General features: G+C 38.9%; 1 protein-coding gene across 1 annotated transcript in view; it reads right to left on the reverse strand.

The window, feature by feature from the left end:
- The window catches only part of akap6 (A kinase (PRKA) anchor protein 6), a 238,045-nt gene that overhangs the window by 187,823 nt on the left and 24,271 nt on the right, over positions 1 to 25,951 (reverse strand). Inside the window, exons 2-3 of the mRNA XM_085440867.1 lie at positions 11,131 to 11,429; positions 10,783 to 10,954 (exon numbers count right to left, since the gene is read on the reverse strand). Coding sequence (XP_085296993.1) covers positions 10,783 to 10,954; positions 11,131 to 11,366 — 408 coding nt within the window. The 5' untranslated portion in view covers positions 11,367 to 11,429. The remainder of the gene's footprint in view (positions 1 to 10,782; positions 10,955 to 11,130; positions 11,430 to 25,951) is intronic.

Genomic DNA, 25,951 nt, shown 5'->3' on the forward strand with positions numbered 1-25,951 from the left:
GTTCCTCTGCTGGCCACTTAAGGCTGGCTTCAAATACGAGTCAGTTCCCATAAGAGCATTAAAAAGTAGGTTTACAGCCTGGTATAACAGTTCGAGCCTCTTTTAACAGTCCTTTCATAATCACTGCATGGTGGGCGCATTTATTTCTAACTCACTGATATGGATACTTGTCAGGCTTAAAGTTACAGGTATAATGACCGACCGCTGCCAGGCATCTGCCATGTCTGACATCACCATCAACTCAAGTCATTGAACTGGACCGCTCCATCACATTTGAGCTGTTGGTGCCTTTATGGACCAGTTTAGTGTAATTACCTGACAAACAGCACGATCGGCTCTGTTGTACAAACAGTCCAAGAACTTAATGCTTCAGTTTTTGTCGAGTGGAATTCTGGCAATTTACTAATCTGTCAATAAGCACATGCCTGTGTCTGTCAAACTGCAGAAATAAATATTTTCCAAATGCTGCTTATTTGTAATGTCAGAATTTAAAGTTAATTACAACTGCAGGAAGCTTTCCAATAAGGACATACTTGAGTTTTACTTAATACAAAATTCATCAGATAAAACTAGGATTACAGGCCAAGACTGCGTTCGGTTTACGGCTATCATTCGGGCAAGAATGACTTCACATTTAAAGCAGTTAACACCGTGCCTTACCTTACAGGCTTTTTTCAGGTCGTTTTTTCTGATTCCTTGGTATTCCCCCAGAACACCCAAAACACCAAGAGTAATCAAACAGTATAACTGCACAGAGCACTAAAACACACTGCAGCACCAATATGTGAAATGGTGAGCGTATGACACTCCAGTAGTGTGAGTGTGTTTGTGTGCTGACCTGCTTCTTGAGTGGGAGTGTTGGTGAGAGGAGAGGAGGGGTGACAACAGTTGCAGAGGTTATTTTAGGCCTAACCCCATTCACACACACACACACAGATACAAACACATATATGATCATGGATACCAACACACACCTCTTGGTTATATACTCTCTAAATCCTCGTCTGTCTCCTCTCCCTCCACACTAAACCTTCATTTTTAGCTTAGCACTTTCTAAGCACGCAGGCCTGTGACTGTAAATAACAACTGAGTGGTTTCCATCTTAGCATAACATTTGTTTCAGACATGAACTCCTTTCATTGGTAATTTAATATTCACTCTCATGCTTCAGTAAATCTCAGTCACTTTACACTTAAGCCTTGACAGCAGTGTTGTGTCAGGTAGCTAGTAAAAACTCTTACCATTCACACTGGTTCCTCCAGATACAGCAATGGTAATTTAACATGAAGGCAATTAAGATCTTAATGTGAAAAGCAAACATTGGTACATTAAATAAACTGTATTTTTGCTCTGTTCTTCCTGGATAGCTCGCTGCCTGCAATACATAACTCAATATCCTGTATAAGCCCACCTCCTCTTGAGGAAATGTTTTCATCATTTAGGATGAAAACCAGCATTTGGAATTTATTGCTCCAACCTCAAGGCTTCCAACCACCTATGTGGCCCACTGATTATTTCTACCTGCACACTCCAACCTGAAAGTGCAATGTTATGTGATGAAAGCTGGCCACTGACAGGCAGGGGTCACAGTTCAGCCACGTGAAATATGATTCCTGGGGTAGAAGTCAAGAGGTCCTTGTCTCAGAAAAGTAAATGTACTCCAAGATGCTGAGGTCATTTGACCCAACACGCTGTAATTTTCTTGTGGTAAAAGCTCGGATATGAAAGTTTCAAGTTTATGTTTTTTGCATGAGGATAAATTTCTGAAGACTGGGATCTTAAATGTACCCTCATTAAACTGATATTCTGGAAATATAAAGATCTTGGTTAGAACTAATGACATTTAAGTTTGAGCTGTTAGAAAAGATGAGCGGCTCAGTTCCTCTACTGCCTCCTTTCTTCGTTCCTCTTCTCCTTTGCCTTAATAGCCACGCATGTTGAAAAGAAATTCCAAAATTCCTTCCTGTGACGGTGACATCAGCAGACAGAAATACCACGACAGCTGGGAGACAGCAGGCTGGACTCTGCTGCCTCTGGGCTGTGTTCAAATGAAACTCTGTGGGACACACAGATCACATTTGCTGTAGCAAAACCTGATCATGTTCCAGAGCTGGACAACAGTGCGCACAGTTTTAACAAGTGGGTGCTGTTCTTTCAAAGAAAATGTATTTTCTCCTGAAGAAGGAGTGAAAGTTTAATGCGGAAATAACTCCCAACATGTTTTTATTTTCTAATGAGTCTGTTCTCCACCAATCCCAGGTCACACAGACTGTGTAGAGTAAAGCTTAGTCATTAGCACGTTACCCGCGCCAGGAGTGGTCAGCCAACAAAGCCAACATAGCAAAAAATATGAAGATAATTATTTGGGAATGGTGAAGTCATGTGGAAAGTCTTCTCAGAAGAGTGGGAGCTGTTATGATTCAGGATCAATTTAGGATGTGGACATGATCAGCAAACTCAACATTAAAAAAACAGTAAATAGGGAGAGGTAATAGTTCATCAAGCTTTGAGGTACATTTTCTCCCATACAGTAGGTGAAACAACATGAATTAAGAACACAGTGTACACAATGAATCAGCGGCCATGGGTGCTTTCCGTGCATGAAAACAAACCAGATAACATTACCTCATTGTATCTGAAGGAAGATTATGTCCCAAAGAAATATATCGGACTCCTCCCACATTGTGCCCTGTCCTTATCTGCACACTGTAGTGAAGATAACTCAAACACGTCTGCATTGTGGAGTTAATAGAAGGTAAGCAATGAGAAGAAAAATAAAGGAGACAACAAGCACGTCCCCAGCAAATGTAAGACCCCACACAAAGTGAGCCTTGCTACTAGCGCCAGCAGGAGACGGAAACAACAACACAAAACCACCGAAGAAGTGAGAGGAAATGTGAGACAAGCAGCAGGCGGTAAAAACAAACATAGGTCCTGATAACTGCAAAATTTGTCACTCTATCACCTTCTACCTGTCACCAGATCACAGAAGCAGTCTGCACAACTCAGAAAAACACATAACACCCTGCTGACAGATTCAGGCCTCACATATTGCAGGTACAGTTTTTAAAATCACTTGGCTGTAATTTGCACAGTAGAAATGTTGCAATGTTCATTAAATATTCATGTGATTTGTGTAATTTGAAACAGTTAGTGCCAAATGTAAGTACTGTGTTTGACCGGGAAAAGAAGTGAGACTAACAGATTTCAACATGCTTTTCTAAGACGATGCAAAGAAATTGTAAAGACCTGTATGAAAGTTTTCGTCTGCAAAGCCAGACATTATAAAGTTTCCTAAAGATGACCGAATCACTAAAAGCACTGATGCATCTGTCTCTAACAATCAAACATGTGCGCACATGAAGAATTCTTGGGTGTGTATGTTGTACTGTGCAGCAGCCTCTGCCTCTCAGAGCAGTCCAGGACATTCTCCATGCAGCTGTTACACAGCGCCTGCAGCATGATGCTAAGAATGGCTAAGAGGCTGGCATACCAACACACACACACACACACGCACACACACACAGTGGTTGCATCACTATAATCGTGTCCTACAGTCGCTCTGTTGCAAGGTCAGGTTATAGAAAAATGCCCTGCAGGCAAACGCATTATAAATATGATAAGGGGAGGGGGGCAGAGAGTGAGAGCAAAGGAAGGAGAGAATAAAAGAAAGAAACAAAGTGAGAAAAGAGCAGCGAGGACACGATGAAGAAGGAGACAGAACACCAGAGGCATGAATACAATTTCAAACAGCAGTCTGGCGATCTGTCCACTTCCATCTCCCGCTCTGTCGCTGAGCCTGACACCCACCAGCGCCATGTCTGCAATTAAGTCAAAGTTCAACCAACTCCAGCCTAATGCTCAGTATTGGGATACAATGCAGGAGCTCATTCTCAAAATACCGAAAAAATCTCTGACAACATATGCATATAAAGCCTTAAGTGCAATTATTTGCAGGCTAGCAGCCGAGCTGAACCGCTTAATACAAACCTGGAGTGAGGCTAGGGTGGCCAGGCTGTGTTGTAAGATTTGGAGATTTTTCAGAATTACACTTCAAAGAGTTAAATAGGAAGATTAACATTACTCTCGTGTGCAAATTTGGGCCTGTATAAGAAGCAGGAGTCACGATGTAGTTAGTGTAACGTAGCTGGAAGGAAGGTCAACCATAGCCTGGTTCTAACTATTTCCACTGAAGCTTACCAATTAACAGGTTTTTTGTGAGTTTTGCACATCAGTATTAATTGAAATACTATGTCACAAAATAAACTGTTTAAAACTTTTATAAACAGTACTCAAAGTTTAGGGGTTCAAAAGAAATTAGACACAACCATCTGCAGGCAATTTTTAAGCCTTAATAATAACTTAAACACACAGAAAGCAGTTTATTTGCCAAGTGTCCAAATTCAAGATTTCTATCACTCTTCTTAAAAAACAGATCTACATCTCTGAATGAAATAAATCAGATACAGCATGTTATTGACTAGCTTTGGAAGTACTGATGAGTGCATGTCTGTATTATTCATTTAGATGGAACTTGCCAGATACTTTAATCCTGTCATCTAAGTAGTTTCCATGACCATTAGCATTTATGGACATGTGACTGTAGAACAAATCAGGGAGAAAAATAAGGTAAAAAAGAAAAACTCGTATGGACTTTTTTTATTATTGTTGTAATTGCTGATTATATTATACTGTTAGATACCATCTGCAATCGTATCTGACGTCAGGTATGGTTAAGCAGCATTTTATACATTTCTTTCTTTCCCAACAAAACCATTTTACTAAAACGCTGTCAGAATCAGCAGTGTGATTGGCTCTGTCTCTTGCTGTAATAAAGACAAATGACCACTAGATGGAGCCGACAACCAGGGAATGAGAGCCAGTAAACCTGTTCAGTGGTGGTCGTCTGTTTACTGCTTCAGTGCTGCAGTTAGAACTATAAAGCAGCCACCTGAAGAGATCAGCGGTATGTGATGATGACAAAATAAAATTTAGCTATTGTTTGACAAAAGATTTTCTTTATATTAATTTTATTTTAATTTATGCTGAAGTATTGACTTGAAAGTTTCAAGGTCCGGTACAATGTCTCCGTGCTAATGATTTTACTCTTTATTGACTTTTTTTTTACCTTCATCTGCAACATGAAATGAATCAACAACAACTGAGGGGTTGGGAGATAAAAGTTTAAGGCGATTCATTGTAGAATAAATAGAAAAGAGTCAAAGTTTTTTGTTTTCTGTGTTTCTCTGCACTGTTTTGATTTGATTCACTAAAAGCTGCTGCTCACTGACTGATTCAGGCTGCTGAGCTTTTCTGCAGGCTGTAGCTCAGACCCGACACAAACATGAACTGACGGAGGCGTCAGAACGCACACACCATCAACAACAACAGAAGGAGCCGCATCTGTTTTTCCTTTGCAGCTCTGACTGCACAGAAACATCTCAGCTGTTTTTGTTTGGCGCTTTGATCTCTCCGTGCTTCTTTATTGTCTTTGCTGTTTGTCAGCACGGCTCCTGACAAATACGCCAAATCTCAACAAACTGTGGACAAAAGACTAATGGCAACACTAACAACCTACAATATTTGTATTATTTATCTTTCTTTATGACTTTCCTCACGTATTTCTCAGACATTTTTGCAGTCGTTGTATAGTCAGAGTGTCACTTTGTGACTTTGAAAATCTTGCCTTTGCTGACCTCCAGTGGTGCATCACGTCACTGTGATGCTGGGATGAACAGATGAACAAAAATAGAGCTTTTCAGCCTGATGCTAAGATACTCTAAAATAATGTCAATAGCAGGATTTGCTGTTTATGGTTCTGCTGAGAAATCAAGACTCATTAGTAGCTAATAAATGACATACAGTCAGAGTGACATCATTTACCCACAGAACAAAGCCAGATTTGTAACTGTGTCACACACACACAGTCGTCTCTGTGGGTCTGACCGAGTCATTTCCCAGCACTGACAGTGATGTAATCTTTAAAACAAACAGACTCGACACACGCTGTCAGATGTGCGGAGCTTCTGTGTGTCCTTTATCTTTCTGGAGGGCGACAAACAGAAGCAGAAGTGAAAAGGAAAGAATACAACTTCTGGTTCTTGCGTATTTAAGAGGGTTGTTTAAGGCTTCATGTGTTTTTAGTGTGAAGTCAGAGTATGTATGCAGTATGCAGTATTGATGAGGTGGCTGTTGTTTAGATCAGTTTTTCCCAACCACTGTGCTGCGGCACATAGGTGTGCCGTGGAAGATTTTCTGGTTCCACCGGATTAGTAATCTAAATGACCGGTGTGAGTAACGGGCAGAACAATTACATTCTCTTCCACTAGAGGGCAGTGCAAATAACTGCTCTAATTAAATGGGTTGCCAACTGCCAGTAAAACAGAAGAAGACGAAGAAGTTAGATAATAGTCTTGCTGTGAGTGAGACAAAAATAGCAATAGATAAATATTTTAAAAGAAAAGTAGTCAATCTGACCTGAGTCCCTGAGAAAGCAAAAGCAAAAAAGTGTATACTGGGGACAAACCAAGCTAATTCCGCTATGCCTGGTGCTATATAACTAGTATATGATACATTCATTTAAAGGGGATGAGAGAAAAAACAGATTATTTGATGAGTTTTTCTTAAGCAAAATTACATCTATGTGTTTGATGAGGGAGGTTTACATAGATCAGTGTACACATATAAACCTATATATGTGTGTGTGTGTGTGTGTGTGTGTGTGTGTGTGTGTGTGTGTAGATGAGCTAGAACTGTAATTTGCAATGAGAGTTAATTCCCTGAGTTTCTTTATCCTGCCTCTCCTCTGTCTGGTTGTGAATTCTCAGTCTTTGTACTGGTGTTAGTTACTTCCTGTTTTATATCGCTAGCCTCTTCAAATTCAAATTTTCAAATTTTATTTGTCACGTACACAGTCATACACAGTACGATATGCAGTGAAATGCTTAGACAACTGCTCGTGACCTAAAGAAAAAAAAAAAGGAAAGGGCTATGAATAAGATAGGAAATAAATATGAAAAATTAAAAAGTGTAAATTTAACTAGGAAGGAATAAAATATAAGAATATAAAATATAAAAAATGAAATAACTGTACAACACAAATTAGAATGAAGGGTAAATTTAACTGGGAAAGAATAAGATAAAATATATAAATTAAGCATATTTGCACTGCACAAGACATAATGTGGATTGCACAACACTGGACATTATATTCTTCATTTCCAGTTAATACTTGTACAGCTGCTGTTATTGTGTGTGTATATATATATATATTTATTTATATTTCTTCATACATTCTTATATAGTTCTATATTGTGTATTTTGTTGTACAGTTATTTTATTTTCAACTTTAAAGTGATTTAAGTGATGAAGTGAAAACAATGTCCAGAAAGTCCAGTGTGTGTGTAAGAACTATATGTGTGGGTCAGTACTGTGTGGTGGTGTGATTGAGAGACCGTATCGCCTGCGGGAAGAAGCTCCTCCTCAGTCTCTCTGTGTTGGTCTTCAGGGAGCGGAATCGCTTTCCTGACCTCAACAGAGAGAACAGTCTGTTGTTGGGATGGCTGAGGTCCTTACAACAACAACAACAACAATCTTTATTTATAGAGCACATTAAAAGCCAGGGGCATGCCAAAGTGCTTTACATGAAACAATAAAACAATAAAATGATTTACACTAAAACATCAGAATCATATAGGTGTGGGATTATGTTCACAGGTAAAAACCACTAATAGGAACAGTCAATAGCACACAGCTGTAGCAAAGAGAACTGTACCATCATACACAGTGATAGAGGACATAGGCAACGCAACAATAAAATAATAAAATAATTAAGACTATAACGTCAGAGTCATATAAGTGTGAGATTATGTTCACAGGTAAAAACCACTAATAAGGTCCTTCACGATCTTCCTGGCCTTGGTCCAGCACCGCCTGCTGTAGATTGAGTGCAGGTCAGGGAGCTCGGAGCGGATGGTGCGCTCAGCTGACCGCACAAACTGTAGTGGGTCCAGTGTGTCTGGTAGTGAAGAAACGATGAAGTCTCTGACCAGGCGTTCAAAGCACTTCATCACTACTGAGGTGAGGGCTACAGGGCGATAGTCATTGAGAAGCAGGGTGGGGTTTCTTCGGGACAGGAACAATGATGGACTCTTTGAAGCATCTTTGAAACTCTTGTCTTGCGTGTATATTATATTTAGCTTTACATCATTCTCCCTAATTTCAGCTATGCCCCAAACATCCTCCTGTGTGTGTTTAAACATCTGTCCTTCATGTTGTGTCAGAGAATTTGTGACTTCTCCCTCCTGGTTCCCAGCTCCTGTGTTTGGATCATGTTGTATTCCTGATCTTTTCTGTTGGATTTTTGCACTACTTTTGTTTTGAACTCTAAGCCAGTTCTATAGTTTCATTTGTCCACATTATGATACACAGGATAAAATGCGTGTTTTAATAGGATTCTAAAAACTGGTTCCTCCGGTGCAATAAAAGTAAGGATTCGGAAGCTTCCAGAAAAATGTGTGCAGTTAAAAATATTAAGAGACAACATGCATCTATAGTTGTGTGTGAATGTGCAGTCATGGCAGGGAGTGACTCAGCTACAGACCAAGCTCTCTGGCAGGAAATAGAAAATATCCCTCGCTCTCCCTCCCTCACACATCCAGTCTGAAGCCTCAGAGCGACTCTGGGTTGAGTCCTGCAGCTGTTACTGGAAACATCGCTGCTGCTTCTGCCACTGCTGCTATGTTCTATTTAGAGAACCCATACAACAAAAATGATGCAGAGGAGAGGAGGCCAACACACCAAAGACTGAGCAAGCAGTACCAGCGGCTTGAAGGAGAGGAAGCATCTGAGTCAGTGAAATTTCAAATAATCTCATCAATAAAAAATAATCCACCTCAGCTACATCTAAGCAGATTAAAACTCCATCTACATGAATGAATGAGCGTGAAGGGATGCCCTGACAAACGTGTCTATGTTTGAAGGTTGAGCTCCTGGAACAGCCTATGTCTGGCTCTCACTTACATAATACCAGAACTATCAAATAGATGTTCAGGAAGCCCCGTGTGACAGATTTCAGTGAGATTCAACTGTGCTGGGATGGATGAAGAGTTTATTTAAAAATAGAGGAAATATAATCTATCCAGCTTGTTGACACCACAAAATGATTTTTAAAATTATTACAAAATCCCCACCACTTAAGTTGATGTTTCAAATGTATAATTTTGTCTAACTAAAAGTTCAAAACCTGCAGATTTTTTGGTAACTTTGTAAAAAGATGAATACTTTATTTATCCCATTTATTGAAAATTCTTTTATTTTATGATAACTGAAATTAGGCTCCAGCACTGGTTAACAAAATGCATGGATGGAAATGTAAAAAAAATAAAAATTACTGTGGGGGAAAAGTGAAACTGCTCTAGTGTCCCTGGGGATTGTTTACTCATGGGTGTGGAGTAATGTACTAGACTGTTGTTATGAAGGAGCAGCCGAGGCTGAAGGCAATGGTTTCGATTTACCAGTCAGTTTATATCTAACCTTCAAACATTTTAGCAGCTGAAATGAGTTTCCTCTGTAGGGTTACAGAGTTCAAGAGCTCAAACACGAGAGGGAATTTGGACTACAGCTGCTGCTCCTCTCCACTGATCTATCTGTGCAATATCTGGTCAGAAGCAAGAGAAAAAGAGTGCCAGCAGTCATTTCCCAAAAAGTGCCGTTTCTGTCAAAGCTGTGGAAGGATTTAAACTGTTCGCAGACTGAGTATAAGCCGGACATCATTAATTCAAGCAATCAAAAATAAACAACATATTTCCTTCTTCTTACATAAATACTGATGTATAATACAGAGTAAGACCGACGGCTGGTGCTGCAGAATCTGAAGAATCTGGGGAGTGGCTGGACATAAATAAATGAACAGTCAGTAACTGAGCGAAAGCCAGTTATTACATAACATCCAGACCATGAAGAAAGGAAGGGCATCATGGGAAATTCACCACCTGGGGTCATACAGCTGAATCAGCTGAGGTTCTACACGTGTGCATGTATGCTACGCTATGCTACTGCCTTTGAATGCACCGTGGTTACACAGAGAGAGACAGTGCGCGCTGACTCTAACGTTCCTGCACTGACACAAATATATACACTTCTATTTCGTTCAGAACGCTAACAACATATTCAGGAACTTTCAAGTTAATACTGAAATTAAGCCTCAACTCTGATAACACCATGTACGAACATCTAAGTTACTTTTGGTTGCTCACTTATTCACACAGTTTCTCCACAGCAGGTAGCTCAACATGTCTGATTTGGACTCTTTAAGCCAGATGCACTTCCTGGCACAACCCCAAAGAAATATACCCTTCCTTAGATAAAATCTGAGATCTTTCACTTGTAGGGCAGACTTGTAAACCACTAGTGTACACTATGGAGGCACTAATATCAGAACCTACCACTAAAATATAAATGTCAGTAATAGCTGCGACGGGAGTGTCAAGGAGCTAAAAGGCCATGAAGTCCAGATGACAGCATGTATGAAACAACAGCTGCAAGTTAACATCTAAACATTTTTAAAACTGAAGCTAATCGGAGATCAGCTTACTATAGCAGCCAATGAAGGATTTAATTTAATCTTAATCCCATACCACACAAACTGTCATCTCCAGCATCACAAAAGATGCTACAGACTCAAAAATGATGTTGATTCTCATCGAGCGATTCTAAATTCAACAGATGTCAAAGCCTTTTCTGTTTCCATCAAACAGAAATAAACAGGCTATCCATTCCTACCTTGAGCTGCACTAAGTGGACGTCCACGTGCCGGTTGTTGCTGTCTTGCCCCACAGAGTGTGTGAGCTGCGTCACTCTGTCACTGGTTGCTCTCAGCCACTTCTCAATCTCTGGTAGGTGTAGGACGACCTTCCAGTCGGCTCCAGTGTGGAGAGGCGGAGGTTTCTTTGACCTGAAGAAAAACATACGCCACACAAGACAGACAACCTCAACAATACAGACTTATAGCACTGCTACAGAATTACCTCGTGATCTTTTCCACAGACTTTCTTAGACCTTAAGAAATAGTGTATAACATGAGAGAAAACACATGAATTGTTATGATCATCACTCTGGCTAGCTTTATACCTCCGGGAGTTGTCTTGTCCCATGTGAGGTCCTTCAGTGAGGCTTCCCTGGCTGGGGCCTGGGCCCGGTGAGGAAGAGCCATCCTTCGACTGAGGCTCCAGGCCGAGAGGGGGAACAGTGATAGCAGCAAGTGAGCTCGAGGTGCTGGGGTCCAGGTTCGGGGTGACAGGAGTGACAGAGGTGAGCATCGGCGAGGCTGGCTCAGGGGCCACCGGTGAGAGAGCTACGACACTCATGGTGTTGGAGAGAGGGGAGGTACACAATTTCTAATGTGGGTTCACAGGACTCACTGAATAACACTGGAGAGAGAAGAACAGAGAGTATATAAAGGTCAATAAAAGCATCGAGATTCAGAGGAAGAACAAAAACGAAGGCTAAGGGACTGACAACAAACACTGCATCTACAACAGACACTAAAATAGCACAGTGGGCAGAAAAACTAATACTCAAAAATTTGAAAACAATAAGACGGGTTTAATTAACAGGGCTGCACCATCAATCATTTGTAATACTATATTTATATTTAAAAAACATTTAAAAGGCAGAAATGCTTTTCTTGACTGAATATATATTAAAAGTGGATCATTTTTAGTGAAAAATATCTTCAGACAATCATATATGAATGTTAATATTTTTCTAAAAATATATCAAAGTAATTCCTTCACAAAACTGATCAGTAATTTTTAAAACGCATTTATGAGTTTTAATACAAGTGCAACTTTGAATATTAAGGCTAGGTGGGAAGCTGAGACTGGCACTCTAATTTCAGAGGAGACTTGGGAAGAGGTGTTCGGTGAAGCCCATCTGGTGACTAATTCGGGGCTGTGGAGAGAATTTAAATGGGAGGTGGTCATAAGATGTTTTAGAACCCCAGAGATGATTCCTAAAATGAACCCTACAACTCCTGACACTTGTTGGCGAAATTGTGGTACTCACTTAGGAACCCATTCACACATATTCTGGTCATGCCCAAAAATTTGCTCATTTTGGAATGACGTATTTAAAGCCCTGAATACAGTCTTCCAATAACCATTAACAAAGAACCAACAGTTTGCCATTTTAGGGGTATTACAAAAGGGTTTTACAGGAAACAATAAAAAGTATCTCTTAAGAATCTTGCTTACAGCAGCACTAAAGTGTATCACCATTACGCGGCTAAATCTTGACCCACCTTCATATAATATGTGGGTTGATAAAGTAAGAGAGATTTATACTTATATGCTCTGCGGATTCAGAGAGAATTGTTCACCGAGCGTTGGCGACCCATGCATGCTTTATCGTTTCAATAAACTAGCATAGGTTTGTTTCGTTTTGTTCATTTTTGCTACTAAGATTGTCACATGTTATTTAATATTATATTAAGGTGTTTTTTTGTTGTTTTTGTATTGTTTTGTGTTTCCTTTTTGGAGTTTTTATTTTAATTTGTACTTCTACATTGCTGTTCCTGCTCCTGTATCTGTTCGACTTGTGAACATTGACAAGTACAAGTTGTAAGGTTGTGAACTATAATAAAAATTGAGTTTAAAAAAAATCATATATGAATGAATAAATTTCACTCTTGCTTTATATAACAATATCCAAGTTTACAATTCACTTTCATGGTTTTTGCATATAAAACTGCTGTTGCCTATCAAACAGGTTTTGACTTTCTCACAAAGCCTGTGATGGAATATTTTTAAACCAATTCTTTATATTATACATTTGATCCCCAAAAGCACGAAGTAACAGGAAAACACAGATTTCTGTAAAATAAGGCAACCCAGTAATATTGTCTCAGCTGTATGTAGACCAACTCTGTTTATGTATAATAAAGTCTCAAGATGTATCATTAACCTGAAAAAGCCAGCGATTTAAGAGAAAATTAAACATTAATTGTAGTAAATGTTTTATATTTAGAGGTCAAAGTGCCAATAAGACGTCTACAGGAGTGAGTGACGAGCCAATTAGAGAAGTGACCTTTTCACTGGTGATTCTGTTGTCAAGCTGTGGAAGTACACAAACACCGATATAAACTGCCCTCCGGCTGTCATGTAGATAAAACGATGAAGCAGCTGTTCGCTCACAGACCTGCACAGTTACAGTTAGGAAAAGCATGCAAGGCACATAAACAAAAAAGAAAAATGCAAAGTAAACTAAGATAAAACGAAGTATAAAAATGAGAGCTACGTCAAATTATTTTTTACAAAATAAAAAAATAAACAGGAGAGAATTATTGCCTTCAACACACTGAGCAAAGATGCATATGTGCTCCCTCTTTCCCTCTTCATCATCACTTATTATTCTATTATTCTGTCTTCTTTCCATCTTTAACTCTACAAAGCCTTTTCCATTCTTTCAGTCCATTCACCTCCTGACATAAAGTATTCAATTAAAACACTAAATACCACACAAATCTTGTGTAGTTTTATGTTTAAATTTCCATCTACTATCAGATCTGTTCATAGACAGCCGGGGCAATTCCCCATGAACCTGAACATAGGAGGGGCGCAGCCAAAAGGAGCCCCTCCTCTGCATTATACTGGATGCTCATATTCTCAGTCTTAGAGTAAATTTGAATTCTGTTCAATCCTATTCAGTTTTATTTATATAGCGCCAAATCACAACAACAGTTGCTTGAAGGTATTTATACTGTAAGGTAAAGACTGCAATAACACAAGCAAGAACTTGGTGACAGTGAGAAGGAAAACTCCCAGGATGAGTACACTACCAGCACTTTGGCTTCCAGCACCATTAGTTGGTGACTTTGCTGAGTCCAAGGCCCGAACGATTACGTGACACTATGGTTTTTTCATATTGTGAAATGTGCTGCAAAACAAACTGAGGTACACTAACTGTGTTACTAAAGGTTAAATTACTTAAGGGTAAAATTAGTGCAGGATAAACAGGTTGTTTTGCTGTGCTGTCATTACTGTTTGTGTACAATAGAAAGACAGCACAATCAGTGTACTGTCAGTGTAGAGGATCGAAATCTGCCAGGACAACTCATAAAACATCTGCTGACATCTGGTTAAATTCAGTTGTGCACAGCCACAGAGAGCAGCAGGTCAGCTGATCATACACTAAGAAAATCTACTGGAGCTCTCAATAGAAATTATTGTGAGTTGTGATTTCTTTATCAGAATTTAAATTTAGACTGAAATAAGGTTTGCCTTCCTATCGCCTAATATTAGACTAATAATAATTTAATTATTACGTTAATGTCGCACAGTTAGTTTTGCACAAAGACAGGTGGTAGAAATGTTCTTCTACTTCCTCACTTTGAGTACATTTCACTTTTACTTGAGTAAAAGAAGTTGAATCAGTACTTCAACTTTTACTGGAGTATTTTTCAACACTAGTATCTGTACTTCTACTTAAGTAAAGAGTGTGTGTGCTTTTGCCACCTCTGCAAAGCTGAAAATCTCAAAAATGGCAACAAGTACAAGAATGTTGTGGACCCAAAGGGAAAAAAGAGCAAAGTCTATATATCGTGTACTTTCCAGTCTGTACAGTTCTCATGTCTTGCTGTGAAATACACTCTACCTCCATAAAAGTTCACGTGAAAGAAGTTGTGTCTTGATCTTCTACCAGAACTGCACAAGACAAACCAAGGAATAAAATCTCCCTTTTAAAAGAATTCCTAACAAACAACTGCAGACTCAAACCATGAAGGAGACAGGAGACACAGGAACAGTGACAACACTGGAATACAAAAACATTAAGGATTGTATGTATTATTGTAGGGCATTGGTGGGCAACTCCAGGCCTCAAGAGCCACTGTCCTGCAGGTTTTAGATAACACCCTGGGTCAACACACCTGAATCAAATGATTAGTTCATCACCAGGCCTCTGGAGAACTTCAAGAAATGTTGAGGAGGTAATTTAGTCATTTAAATCAGCTGTGAATTAAATCTCGAGGTGTGGAGTTGGTCACCCCTGTTGTAGGGTCTACCTTACAATATAAAGTGCCTTGAAGCGGCTGCTGTTGTGATTTAGTGCTGTATAAATAAAACTGCATTTATTTGAACTGAAGGGAGCTTACAGAAAACTTTCCTGATGAACCAGTGGGCTGGACAAGACTGAGTAGTCCGAATACTTCAAACTTTCTCCCAGGTGTGCAGCTGTTCCACTGTCTAGAAAATGTCTTATTAGTCAGAGGACAATCTCGACTGCCATTAAATCTTTGTGCCCTGTCAATAAGGAAGGATCTTCTGTGTATAATCCACCTGAAAACTTGGAACTAAAGATCCAGTGTGAGGTCTTTTATAAGACACAGCCAACAATTTGGCTATTTATTGTCATTTAATGACATAAAATTATATGTGGCTCAGCAAGTCACCGCCTGAAAAGATCACATGGACCCTCATGCGCACTCATCGCTCGCAGGAGGTGCCATAGAGGTTGGATGTGATGTGTGTGAGGTGGCGTTCAATGGCAAAGACGCTGAGAGTCCAATCCATGAATGTTGAGACTGCCTATTGGGACGGGAACACCACCACTCTGGAATGGTGCCATGGCTGCAGTGATGCGGATGCTATACCAGTCTGTTGTGGTGAAGAGGGAGTCGAGCTTAAAAGTAAAATTATGACATTGCCATTCCTTACCCTCATCTACTGCATGGTCACAAGCTCTGAGTAGAGACCAAATCAGTGAGATCACAGATATGAGCTTTCTTCACAGGGTGAGAAGCTCAGTCATTCAACAGAGACAGAGTAGATCCCCGACTCTTAAACATCGAAAAGAACACAGGACACAGGACAGCCACTGCAAGCGATTTATAGAATACGATACTAGACATGAAACATATAATTATTTAAAATGAGCTCAATCTTAAACATTTGCAGGAGTTATATCAAACCATTTAACACTAAAGGGGTCATTTTTCTACAGAATAGTTATTTAGTTTTTTTATTCAGCCAGGAAGGAGTGCAGAAAGGTGAAGATGTCCATGTAGAGTGCAGACGTGCAGTGAAAAAGGCACATTTTAATCTGCTCCAGTTTATCTTGTTAAACTAATAATTAGTGGAGCTTTTAAGGGTTGCGTTTCTGTAAAAGTCCCCGCAGGCCACTGCTTTAGAGTGACTCTGGCTATGTCGGTTAGTGCTAAACTTGGTTTTGGTTAATAGGAATGAAAATAATCCCTCCAACAGCAGGAGCTCATTTTGAAAAGACGGAGGGAATGTTGTTATTCCTGAATTCTCTCTGCTTTACTGTAAGTGACTAAAAAGCAGACGAGTTTTAAGGTGATCACATGAAACACTGCTAAACTTAGCAGTGACTATATTATATCAACAACTACATTTGTGTCCTTGGCTATAGTTAGATACCTGATAAAAGATAAGAAATGGCTACTACTAATCCAGCTGTCATTTTCAATTGATTGCTGAAAAATATTTCCTGTTCAGCTCCAGCGCACACGTCATCTAACATGCAGGAAGCTGGTTACTGTTACTGCTCTGCTTTGGCTCCAGGGTGAATTTCCTTCATACTTTGTAGGGTTGATAATAAAAGAAAAAGAAAGAGAAAGCAGTGCAAATTACAGAAAACTAGCCATTAGCTTCATATCCGGTTGTTCAGTGATGACACGACGAATCCTACTTCCGGGTCTAAAGTAGTCTGCGTTTAATAAGGCTTTTGTGTTGTTAACATGTTTAATGTTATGTATTTTCTTCTATTTAATCTCAAAAAGCTCCTAAAACAGTCAGTGATCACTGTTGACCTCCCTCAGCTTTTATTACCGCTAATCATTTATTTAAGCTCAGTTTTTAAAACCTTAGGATGTAACTACAGCCCAGCCCATGCAGCAGTATATGAATGACTAACCTCGTATTGTGGATGGATTATCTCAGTTGTTCTCCTGGCTGAAGTTTGGTCCTTTTACAGCATCCTGCCATGCGATTACATTTGTTCCTGACCACCGAGAACACTCACGTTAACTTTTATCGAATGGAAAAAAAGTTAGCTTGTTTATATTATGCTAACATAGCTGTGTCGCTAGCGGTCACGTAGCACATCATTATATACCAGCTAGCCAAACTTAAGTAACCCTACAAACGTCACTGCTGTTTAGATTTCTGTCTTCATTTATGTTGGAAGTGATAGCAGAGCTGTACGTTTTAATTTGTTTCCAAAACCCCGCAGTCAGGACATGCTATATTGTATTTAGATAGAAGCTAGCGAGCTAACTCCCTGCTAACTTCTAACTCCGTTAAATGTCATAAATTCCGTTTTCATGGATGTCTGGATGTTAAACTCAATTGTTACACCTGGTAGAGCAGAACGCTGATCATTTTATTAAAGATGAAAGACTTTAGACAGTTTTTCAACTCTCAGTAATGCCATAGTGATCGTTTGATATATGGACCTGCAGCGGAGTTTAGGTCCAGACACGGCCAGTGACGTCAGACTGAACAACCGGATTGTTAACTATATACAGATGAAGCACATAAGCACACAAGCGCAAATAAAGCGCAGGTCATGTAAATGTGACATAGGAGCCGATTATCTGTGATCAGTTGTGAGCGTGTTATGGAGTGAATTATGCAATGCCAACCTTTTACTGGAATCAGCTGAGGCAAAAAAACGAAAGTATCTTTTCATTTGACGGCGCATGCCAGAGGATGCAGCAGTAATAAGCTAATAGTGGAGCTCTCCAACTGTGGCCATCTGATGACTACAGAAGATTTAGAAAAGACGTTTTAAAGACACTTTAAAAGGAGGAACTGAACTGTCTGTCCAGAGATTCCTTGTGCTTTATTTTTTACCTACTCAGAGTTTCTTATCTGGAGCTTTTGGTGTTTGGAGAACTGCTACTGTTTACTTGGAGGTATTGGATGTATTTTAGGCCTGTTTTCAGAAGCTTGACTCGGGAGCAGAAACGTGACTGAGAGGTTTGAGGCAAGAAGAAAATGAAATCTCAGCCTGAGGCCAATCTCAAATGTCCAATCTGCCTTGAAATCTTTCAAGATCCTGTAATCCTGTGGTGCAGCCACAGTTTCTGTAGAGCGTGTCTTCAGAGATGGTGGACAGAGACCTCTGCTACATGTCCAATTTGCAGGACAACATTTTTACAAGGCGATCCACCACAAAACTTGGCTCTAAAGAATCTTTGTGAGGCCTATTTGCTGGAGAGAACTCGAAGATTTCACTGCAAACTGCACAAGGAAAATCTGACACTCTTCTGTGTGGACGATCTTGAGCCAGTGTGTGTTGTGTGCTTGCACTCAGAAACTCACAAGAACCACAGATTCAAGCCCATCAATGAAGTTGCTCAGGATTACAAAGAGGGACTCCGGAAACTCCTCAAGCCTTTACAAGAGAAAAGTGAGCTCTTAAACACCGTTAAGGAAGACTTTGACCAAACAGCTGAAAATATTGAAGTTCAGGCTCGAGACACAGAGAGGCAGATTAAGGATGTGTTCTCGATACTTCATGAATTTCTCCAAAAAGAAGAGAGAGCAAGAATTGGTAGCCTGAGAGACGAAAAGCAGCGTAAGAGTCGAATGCTGAAGAGGAAGACAAATGTTCTGAGCAGAGAGATTGCAACTCTTTCGGAGACAATCAGAGAAACAGACGAGGCGCTAGAAGCAGAAAATATCTCCTTCCTGCGGAACTACAGCGCTGCAGCTCAAAGAGTCCAGCATTCCCTCCCAGGTGTTGAAGAACTAACCCCAGAAGCTCTGATAGACACCGATAAACACCTGAGCAACCTCTCTTTTGCCATCCTCGACAGCATGAAAGATATGATTTTCTCTACTTTTAAACCTGAGCCGTGCCATCCCAGCTATCTACAGGCACCCGCTTACTACGATAACCACAGGGTAGCTCAGACCAGGAGGCCAATGAGTCTTGCGCTGCCAGAGAGTCAAGCTCGAGAACTCAGTCATATGCTTGACAACAAAGTCTTCCCACCACCACTCGCAAATCCATTATTCCCATGCCAGCCTGCTCAGGCTTCCGTGAGTAGTAACGTTCTTGGAAATGCAGGAGGTTGGGATTTGAGACCTGCAGCAACTTCAGTGTGCAATGAAGAAAAAAGTAAGCGTGGAAAGAAATTCATATTCCCCAACATATTAAAGCAAAAAAAGTAAAGGACAGCTTGGATGTAAACAGATATATATTTTTTTTTTCATGTTAAGATGTATGTAGAATTCCTGATATTTGTCATTATATATAAATCAGTATGATTTGCTAGTTTATTAATTGCACCCAATTTACACAGTGGGGTAAATTAAATCCTCTTCAAAGCCTCGCAGCACAATTCAAACTGACCGTAAAGTTGATTTATTACACCTGTAAAAGTACATTAGGTTGACTATCTTACTTTTAGAGGGATGGAACTAATAAAGGCATATTGAGTGTTTCTTTGAAAAGAATTATTTATTAACAGTTGTCACTTTTGTAAAGTTTATGTGTTAGATTTTGTCGTTTTGTGTGAAAGGAACTAAATCTGACAGGATGTGAAAGCAAGCAGAATTTGAAAAAAGCTTCTGTAACCTGTTGTAATCAAGAATAAATTGATGATGTATTTGATTGTTACCATGTGTAATTACTGAGTACTGTTTAAAATAAAAATGTGTCGCTCCCCCAATTAACACCCAGGACAGGAAACACGTCAGAGCCCTCAAAGAAGCTGTTTGATGTTAGATGAACTGTGAGAAGAGGAAAAGTGAGGAACTGAGAAGGAATATCAGCTCTCTGAGAAACAGCAAGAGCTGGAGGACGGTGTGTCCAGACTGAGAGCTGGGGAAGGACAGCAATTTAGTGTTTTTACACTAAATTCTTGGTCTAGTATTTGGAGCACCCTAGTGTGTGCTCTGAAAACACACTGATTTAAAATCAGCAAACAACAGCGGGAACATTTCGATATTTGCATTTTTATTCATATGTTTTATGTCAAACTTGATTTCTTAATTTTTCAGCACTGCAAAGTCTTCTTAGTTGTTCAGTTACAACTGAACAACAACAACAACAACAACAATAATAACTAGAAAGTGCATTTTCTGAAGAAACTGCAGTGTGAATGCTTGAATCTGAATGTATGCATTGAAATGAAATAATTACTGAATTTAAGTTAAAAATTTTGAATGAGATAAAAAAAAAACCCGAATTTAACCTGAAAACAAAAGTGCTGAACTGCTAAAAGCTGAAGGTTACACAGAAGAAGAAGTTGGAAAAAAGCTGAAAATGTTTTAATTGTAAATTAGAAAAACCTAAGAAATGAGAAAAGAACATTTAGAGTCAGAAAACATCTGAAAGAATATTAAAAGGTCATATTCTTTGAATCACTGAATGACTAAAATGTGATCCCTCCACTTGGACCCACACAGTTTAAAAAGTTTACATCTCTGAGCTTTGAAAGACAAGATGTTGGAAAAAGAACAACGATGGCGACGTTTTGAGGGTAAAATGATGGCTTTAACACTGTGGACACAGCAGCAGTTGAAAGAGAAGTGTTTAAGATGAATCTTGGCACAGTGGCAGGCAGAGCTCGTTAAGCAGGCAGGTGTGAGCCTGGTTGCTATAGTGACCGCACCCAATGGCTCCATACACACGGACACAGACATGCACCTCACTTTTGCTGCTTAAAATGAACAGAAAAGTCAGGCCGAAACAAATCGTTCCCAAATGAAAAGTAAAAGTCGTATTGACAAAATTCTTTCACTGTGAGCGACAGCAATGTCTAGTCTACCAAATTCTCAGTTTTCATGTCTGTGGAGTTTATTATATGGACGTGGTGACAGTGGAAAGACACCATGCTCTTCTGATTTTCAAACGAACCTTCTGAGCCATTTTAACATTAGAGTCTATGGAAGAGTTGGAGGGAGGAGGCTGTGCATTGGTGACATTTATGAAAGAACCATAACACCTAGTACAATAGTAAACACATTGGATGAAAGAGGACAGCCATGGCTACGTTTTGAGGGTAAAATCATACCTGTAGAGCAAACGCTGCGGACACAGCAGCAGTTTTAAAAAAGATTTTAAGATTATTTTTTTTGCTCCTCTCACTCTAGCAGTTGAGCTGCCTCACTCTAGCCCCAACATTCCGTCCCATACACACCCATTATAAACTCTGAAACGGGTGAAAAAACATCATGAAACTTAAACTGGAACTGAAGAAAAAGTATAATAGATATTGAAAAGATAAATGCAAGTTGAATAGTTGAATGTCTTGTCTTCGTTTTAAAGTTTGAATGGTGGCTCTATGTCAATGTATGTGGAAGTAGTAAGAGTTTAAAAATGAGTAAGTTGAATGAGGATTTGAAGGGTCTCCCCATTGAAATACATTATAAATTTTTGTTGAATAAAGTTGAATAAAATTAAAAATATAAATGTTAAAAATATGAAAAATGGAAGCAGTGTTGTCCAAAAGAATAGGAATCTAACGGTGTTGGAATGGTTTTTCTAAGTTGAACGGTTTTGAAGGAGTAGGATTACAAAAAACGTACGGAATACAGAATAAAATATAATAATAATAACTAGAAAGTGCATTTTCTGAAGAAACTGCAGTGTGAATGCTTGAATCTGAATGTATGGACTGAAATGAATTAATTGCTGAATTTTGAGTTAAAAATTTTGAATGAGATAAAAAAACAAAAAAACAACCTGAATTTAACCTGAAAACAAAAGTGCTGAACTGCTAAAAGCTGAAGGTTACACAGAAGAAGAAGTTGGAAAAAAGCTGAAAATGTTTTAATTGTAAATTAGAAAAACCTAAGAAATGAGAAAAGAACATTTAGAGTCAGAAAACATCTGAAAGAATATTAAAAGGTCATATTCTTTGAATCACTGAATGACTAAAATGTGATCCCTCCACTTGGATCCACACAGTTTAAAAAGTTTACATCTCTGAGCTTTGAAAGACAAGATGTTGGAAAGAGAACAACGATGGCGACGTTTTGAGGATAAAATGATGGCTGTAACACTGTGGAGACAGCAGCAGTTGAAAGAGAAGTGTTTAAGATGAATCTTGGCAGAGTGAGAGAGAGAGCTCGTTAAGCAGGCAGGTGTGAGCCTGGTTGCTATAGTGACCGCACCCAATGGCTCCATACACACGTACACAGACATGCGCCTCACTTTTGCTGCTTAAAATGAACAGAAAAGTCAGGCCGAAACAAATCGCTCCCAAATGAAAAGTAAAAGTCGTATTGACAAAATTCTTTCACCGTGAGCGACAGCAATGTCTAGTCTACCTAATTCTCAGTTTTCATGCCTGTGGAGCTTATTATATGGACGTGGTGACAGTGGAAAGACACCATGCTCTTCTGATTTTCAAACGAACCTTCTGAGCCATTTTAACATTAGAGTCTATGGAAGAGTTGGAGGGAGGAGGCTGTGCATTGGTGACATTTATGAAAGAACCATAACACCTAATACAATAGTAAACACATTGGATGAAAGAGGACAGCCATGGCTACGTTTTGAGGGTAAAATCATACCTGTAGAGCAAACGCTGCGGACACAGCAGCAGTTTTAAAAAAGATTTTAAGATTAATTTTTTTGCTCCTCTCACTCTAGCAGTTGAGCTGCCTCACTCTAGCCCCAACATTCCGTCCCATACACACCCATTATAAACTCTGAAACGGGTGAAAAAACATCATGAAACTTAAACTGGAACTGAAGAAAAAGTATAATAGATATTGAAAAGATAAATACAAGTTGAATAGTTGAATGTCTTGTCTTCGTTTTAAAGTTTGAATGGTGGCTCTATGTCAATGTATGTGGAAGTAGTAAGAGTTTAAAAATGAGTAAGTTGAATGAGGATTTGAAGGGTCTCCCCATTGAAATACATTATAAATTTTTGTTGAATAAAGTTGAATAAAATTAAAAATATAAATGTTAAAAATATGAAAAATAGAAGCAGTGTTGTCCAAAAGAATAGGAATCTAACGGTGTTTGAATGGTTTTTCTAAGTTGAACGGTTTTGAAGTTATAGGATTACAAAAAACGTACGGAATAGATAAAATATAATAATAACTAGAAAGTGCATTTTCTGAAGAAACTGCAGTGTGAATGCTTGAATCTGAATGTATGGACTGAAATGAATTAATTGCTGAATTTTGAGTTAAAAATTTTGAATGAGATAAAAAAAAAAAAAAAACCCGAATTTAACCTGAAAACAACAGTGCTGAACTGCTAAAAGCTGAAGGTTACACAGAAGAAGAAGTTGGAAAAAAACTGAAAATGTTTTAAATGTAAATTAGAAAACCCTAAGAAATGAGAAAAGAACATTTAGAGTCAGAAAACATCTGAAAGAATATTAAAAGGTCATATTCTTTGAATCACTGAATGACTAAAATGTGATCCCTCCACTTGGATCCACACAGTTTAAAAAGTTTAAATGTCTGAGCTTTGAAAGACAAGATGTTGGAAAGAGAACAACGATGGCGACGTTTTGAGGGTAAAATGATGGCTTTAACACTGTGGACACAGCAGCAGTTGAAAGAGAAGTGTTTAAGATGAATCTTGGCAGAGTGGCAGGCAGAGCTCGTTAAGCAGGCAGGTGTGAGCCTGGTTGCTATAGTGACTGCACCCAGTGGCTCCATACACACGACACAGACATGCACCTCACTTTTGCTCCTTAAAATGAACAGAAAAGTCAGGCCGAAACAAATCGTTCCCAAATGAAAAGTAAAAGTCGTATTGACGAAATTCTTTCACCGTGAGCGACAGCAGCTTCTAGTCTACTGAATTCTCAGTTTTCATGCCTGTGGAGCTTATTATATGGACGTGGTGACAGTGTAAAGACACCATGCTCTTCTGATTTTCAAACGAACCTTCTGAGCCATTTTAACATTAGAGTCTATGGAAGAGTTGGAGGGAGGAGGCTGCGCATTGGTGACATTTATGAAAGAACCATAACACCTAGGACAATAGTAAACACATTGGATGAAAGAGGACAGCGATGGCTACGTTTTGAGGGTAAAATCATACCTGTAGAGCAAACGCTGCGGACACAGCAGCAGTTTTAAAAAATATTTTAAGATTAATTTTTTTGCTCCTCTCACTCTAGCAGTTGAGCTGTCTCACTCTAGCCCCAACATTCCGTCCCATACACACCCATTATAAACTCTGAAACGGGTGAAAAAACATCATGAAACTTAAACTGGAACTGAAGAAAAAGTATAATAGATATTGAAAAGATAAATACAAGTTGAATAGTTGAATGTCTTGTCTTCGTTTTAAAGTTTGAATGGTGGCTCTATGTCAATGTATGTGGAAGTAGTAAGAGTTTAAAAATGAGTAAGTTGAATGAGAATTTGAAGGGTCTCCCCATTGAAATACATGGGAAATTTTTGTTGAATAAAGTTGAATAAAATTAAAAATATAAATGTTAAAAATGAGAAAAATAGAAGCAGTCATGTCCAAAATAATAGGAATCTAACGATGTTTGAATGGTTTTTCTAAGTTGAACGGTTTTGAAGGAGTAGGCTTTCAAAAAACGTACGGAATAAGAAAATATAATAATAAAGATTAGAAGAACAATACTGTGAATGCTTTTCAAGCATTCACACTAATAATAACTAGAAAGTGCATTTTCTGAAGAAACTGCAGTGTGAATGCTTGAATCTGAATGTATGCACTGAAATGAATTAATTGCTGAATTTTGAGTTAAAAATATTGAATGAGATTAAAAAAAAACAAAAAACCCCCCGAATTTAACCTGAAAACAAAGGTGCTGAACTGCTAAAAGCTGAAGGTTACACAGAAGAAGGAGTTGGAAAAAAACTGAAAATGTTTTAATTGTAAATTAGAAAAACCTAAGAAATGAGAAAAGAACATTTAGAGTCAGAAAACATCTGAAAGAATATTAAAAGGTCATATTCTTTGAATCACTGAATGACTCAAATGTGATCCCTCCACTTTGATCCACACAGTTTAAAAAGTTTACATCTCTGAGCTTTGAAAGACAAGATGTTGGAAAAAGAACAACGATGGCGACGTTTTGAGGGTAAAATGATGGCTGTAACACTGTGGACACAGCAGCAGTTGAAAGAGAAGTGTTTAAGATGAATCTTGGTACAGTGGCAGGCAGAGCTCGTTAAGCAGGCAGGTGTGAGCCTGGTTGCTATAGTGACTGCACCCAATGGCTCCATACACACGACACAGACATGCGCCTCACTTTTGCTGCTTAAAATGAACAGAAAAGTCAGGCCGAAACAAATCGTTCCCAAATTAAAAGTACAAGTCGTATTGACAAAATTCTTTCACCGTGAGCGACAGCAGCTTCTAGTCTACCGAATTCTCAGTTTTCATGCCTGTGGAGTTTATTATATGGACGTGGTGACAGTGGAAAGACACCATGCTCTTCTGATTTTCAAACGAACCTTCTGAGCCATTTTAACATTAGAGTCTATGGAAGAGTTGGAGGGAGGAGGCTGTGCATTGGTGACATTTATGAAAGAACCATAACACCTAGTACAATAGTAAACACATTGGATGAAAGAGGACAGCCATGGCTACGTTTTGAGGGTAAAATCATACCTGTAGAGCAAACGCTGTGGACACAGCAGCAGTTTTAAAAAAGATTTTAAGATTAATTTTTTTGCTCCTCTCACTCTAGCAGTTGAGCTGTCTCACTCTAGCCCCAACATTCCGTCCCATACACACCCATTATAAACTCTGAAACGGGTGAAAAAACATCATGAAACTTAAACTGGAACTGAAGAAAAAGTATAATAGATATTGAAAAGATAAATGCAAGTTGAATAGTTGAATGTCTTGTCTTCGTTTTAAAGTTTGAATGGTGGCTCTATGTCAATGTATGTGGAAGTAGTAAGAGTTTAAAAATGAGTAAGTTGAATGAGGATTTGAAGGGTCTCCCCATTGAAATACATTA

This window comes from Copadichromis virginalis, linkage group LG19, assembly GCF_057382275.1.
Source record: "Copadichromis virginalis isolate Kocher_CV1m ecotype Utaka linkage group LG19, C_Virginalis_male_GT1.1, whole genome shotgun sequence".
Lineage (NCBI taxonomy): Eukaryota > Metazoa > Chordata > Actinopteri > Cichliformes > Cichlidae > Copadichromis > Copadichromis virginalis.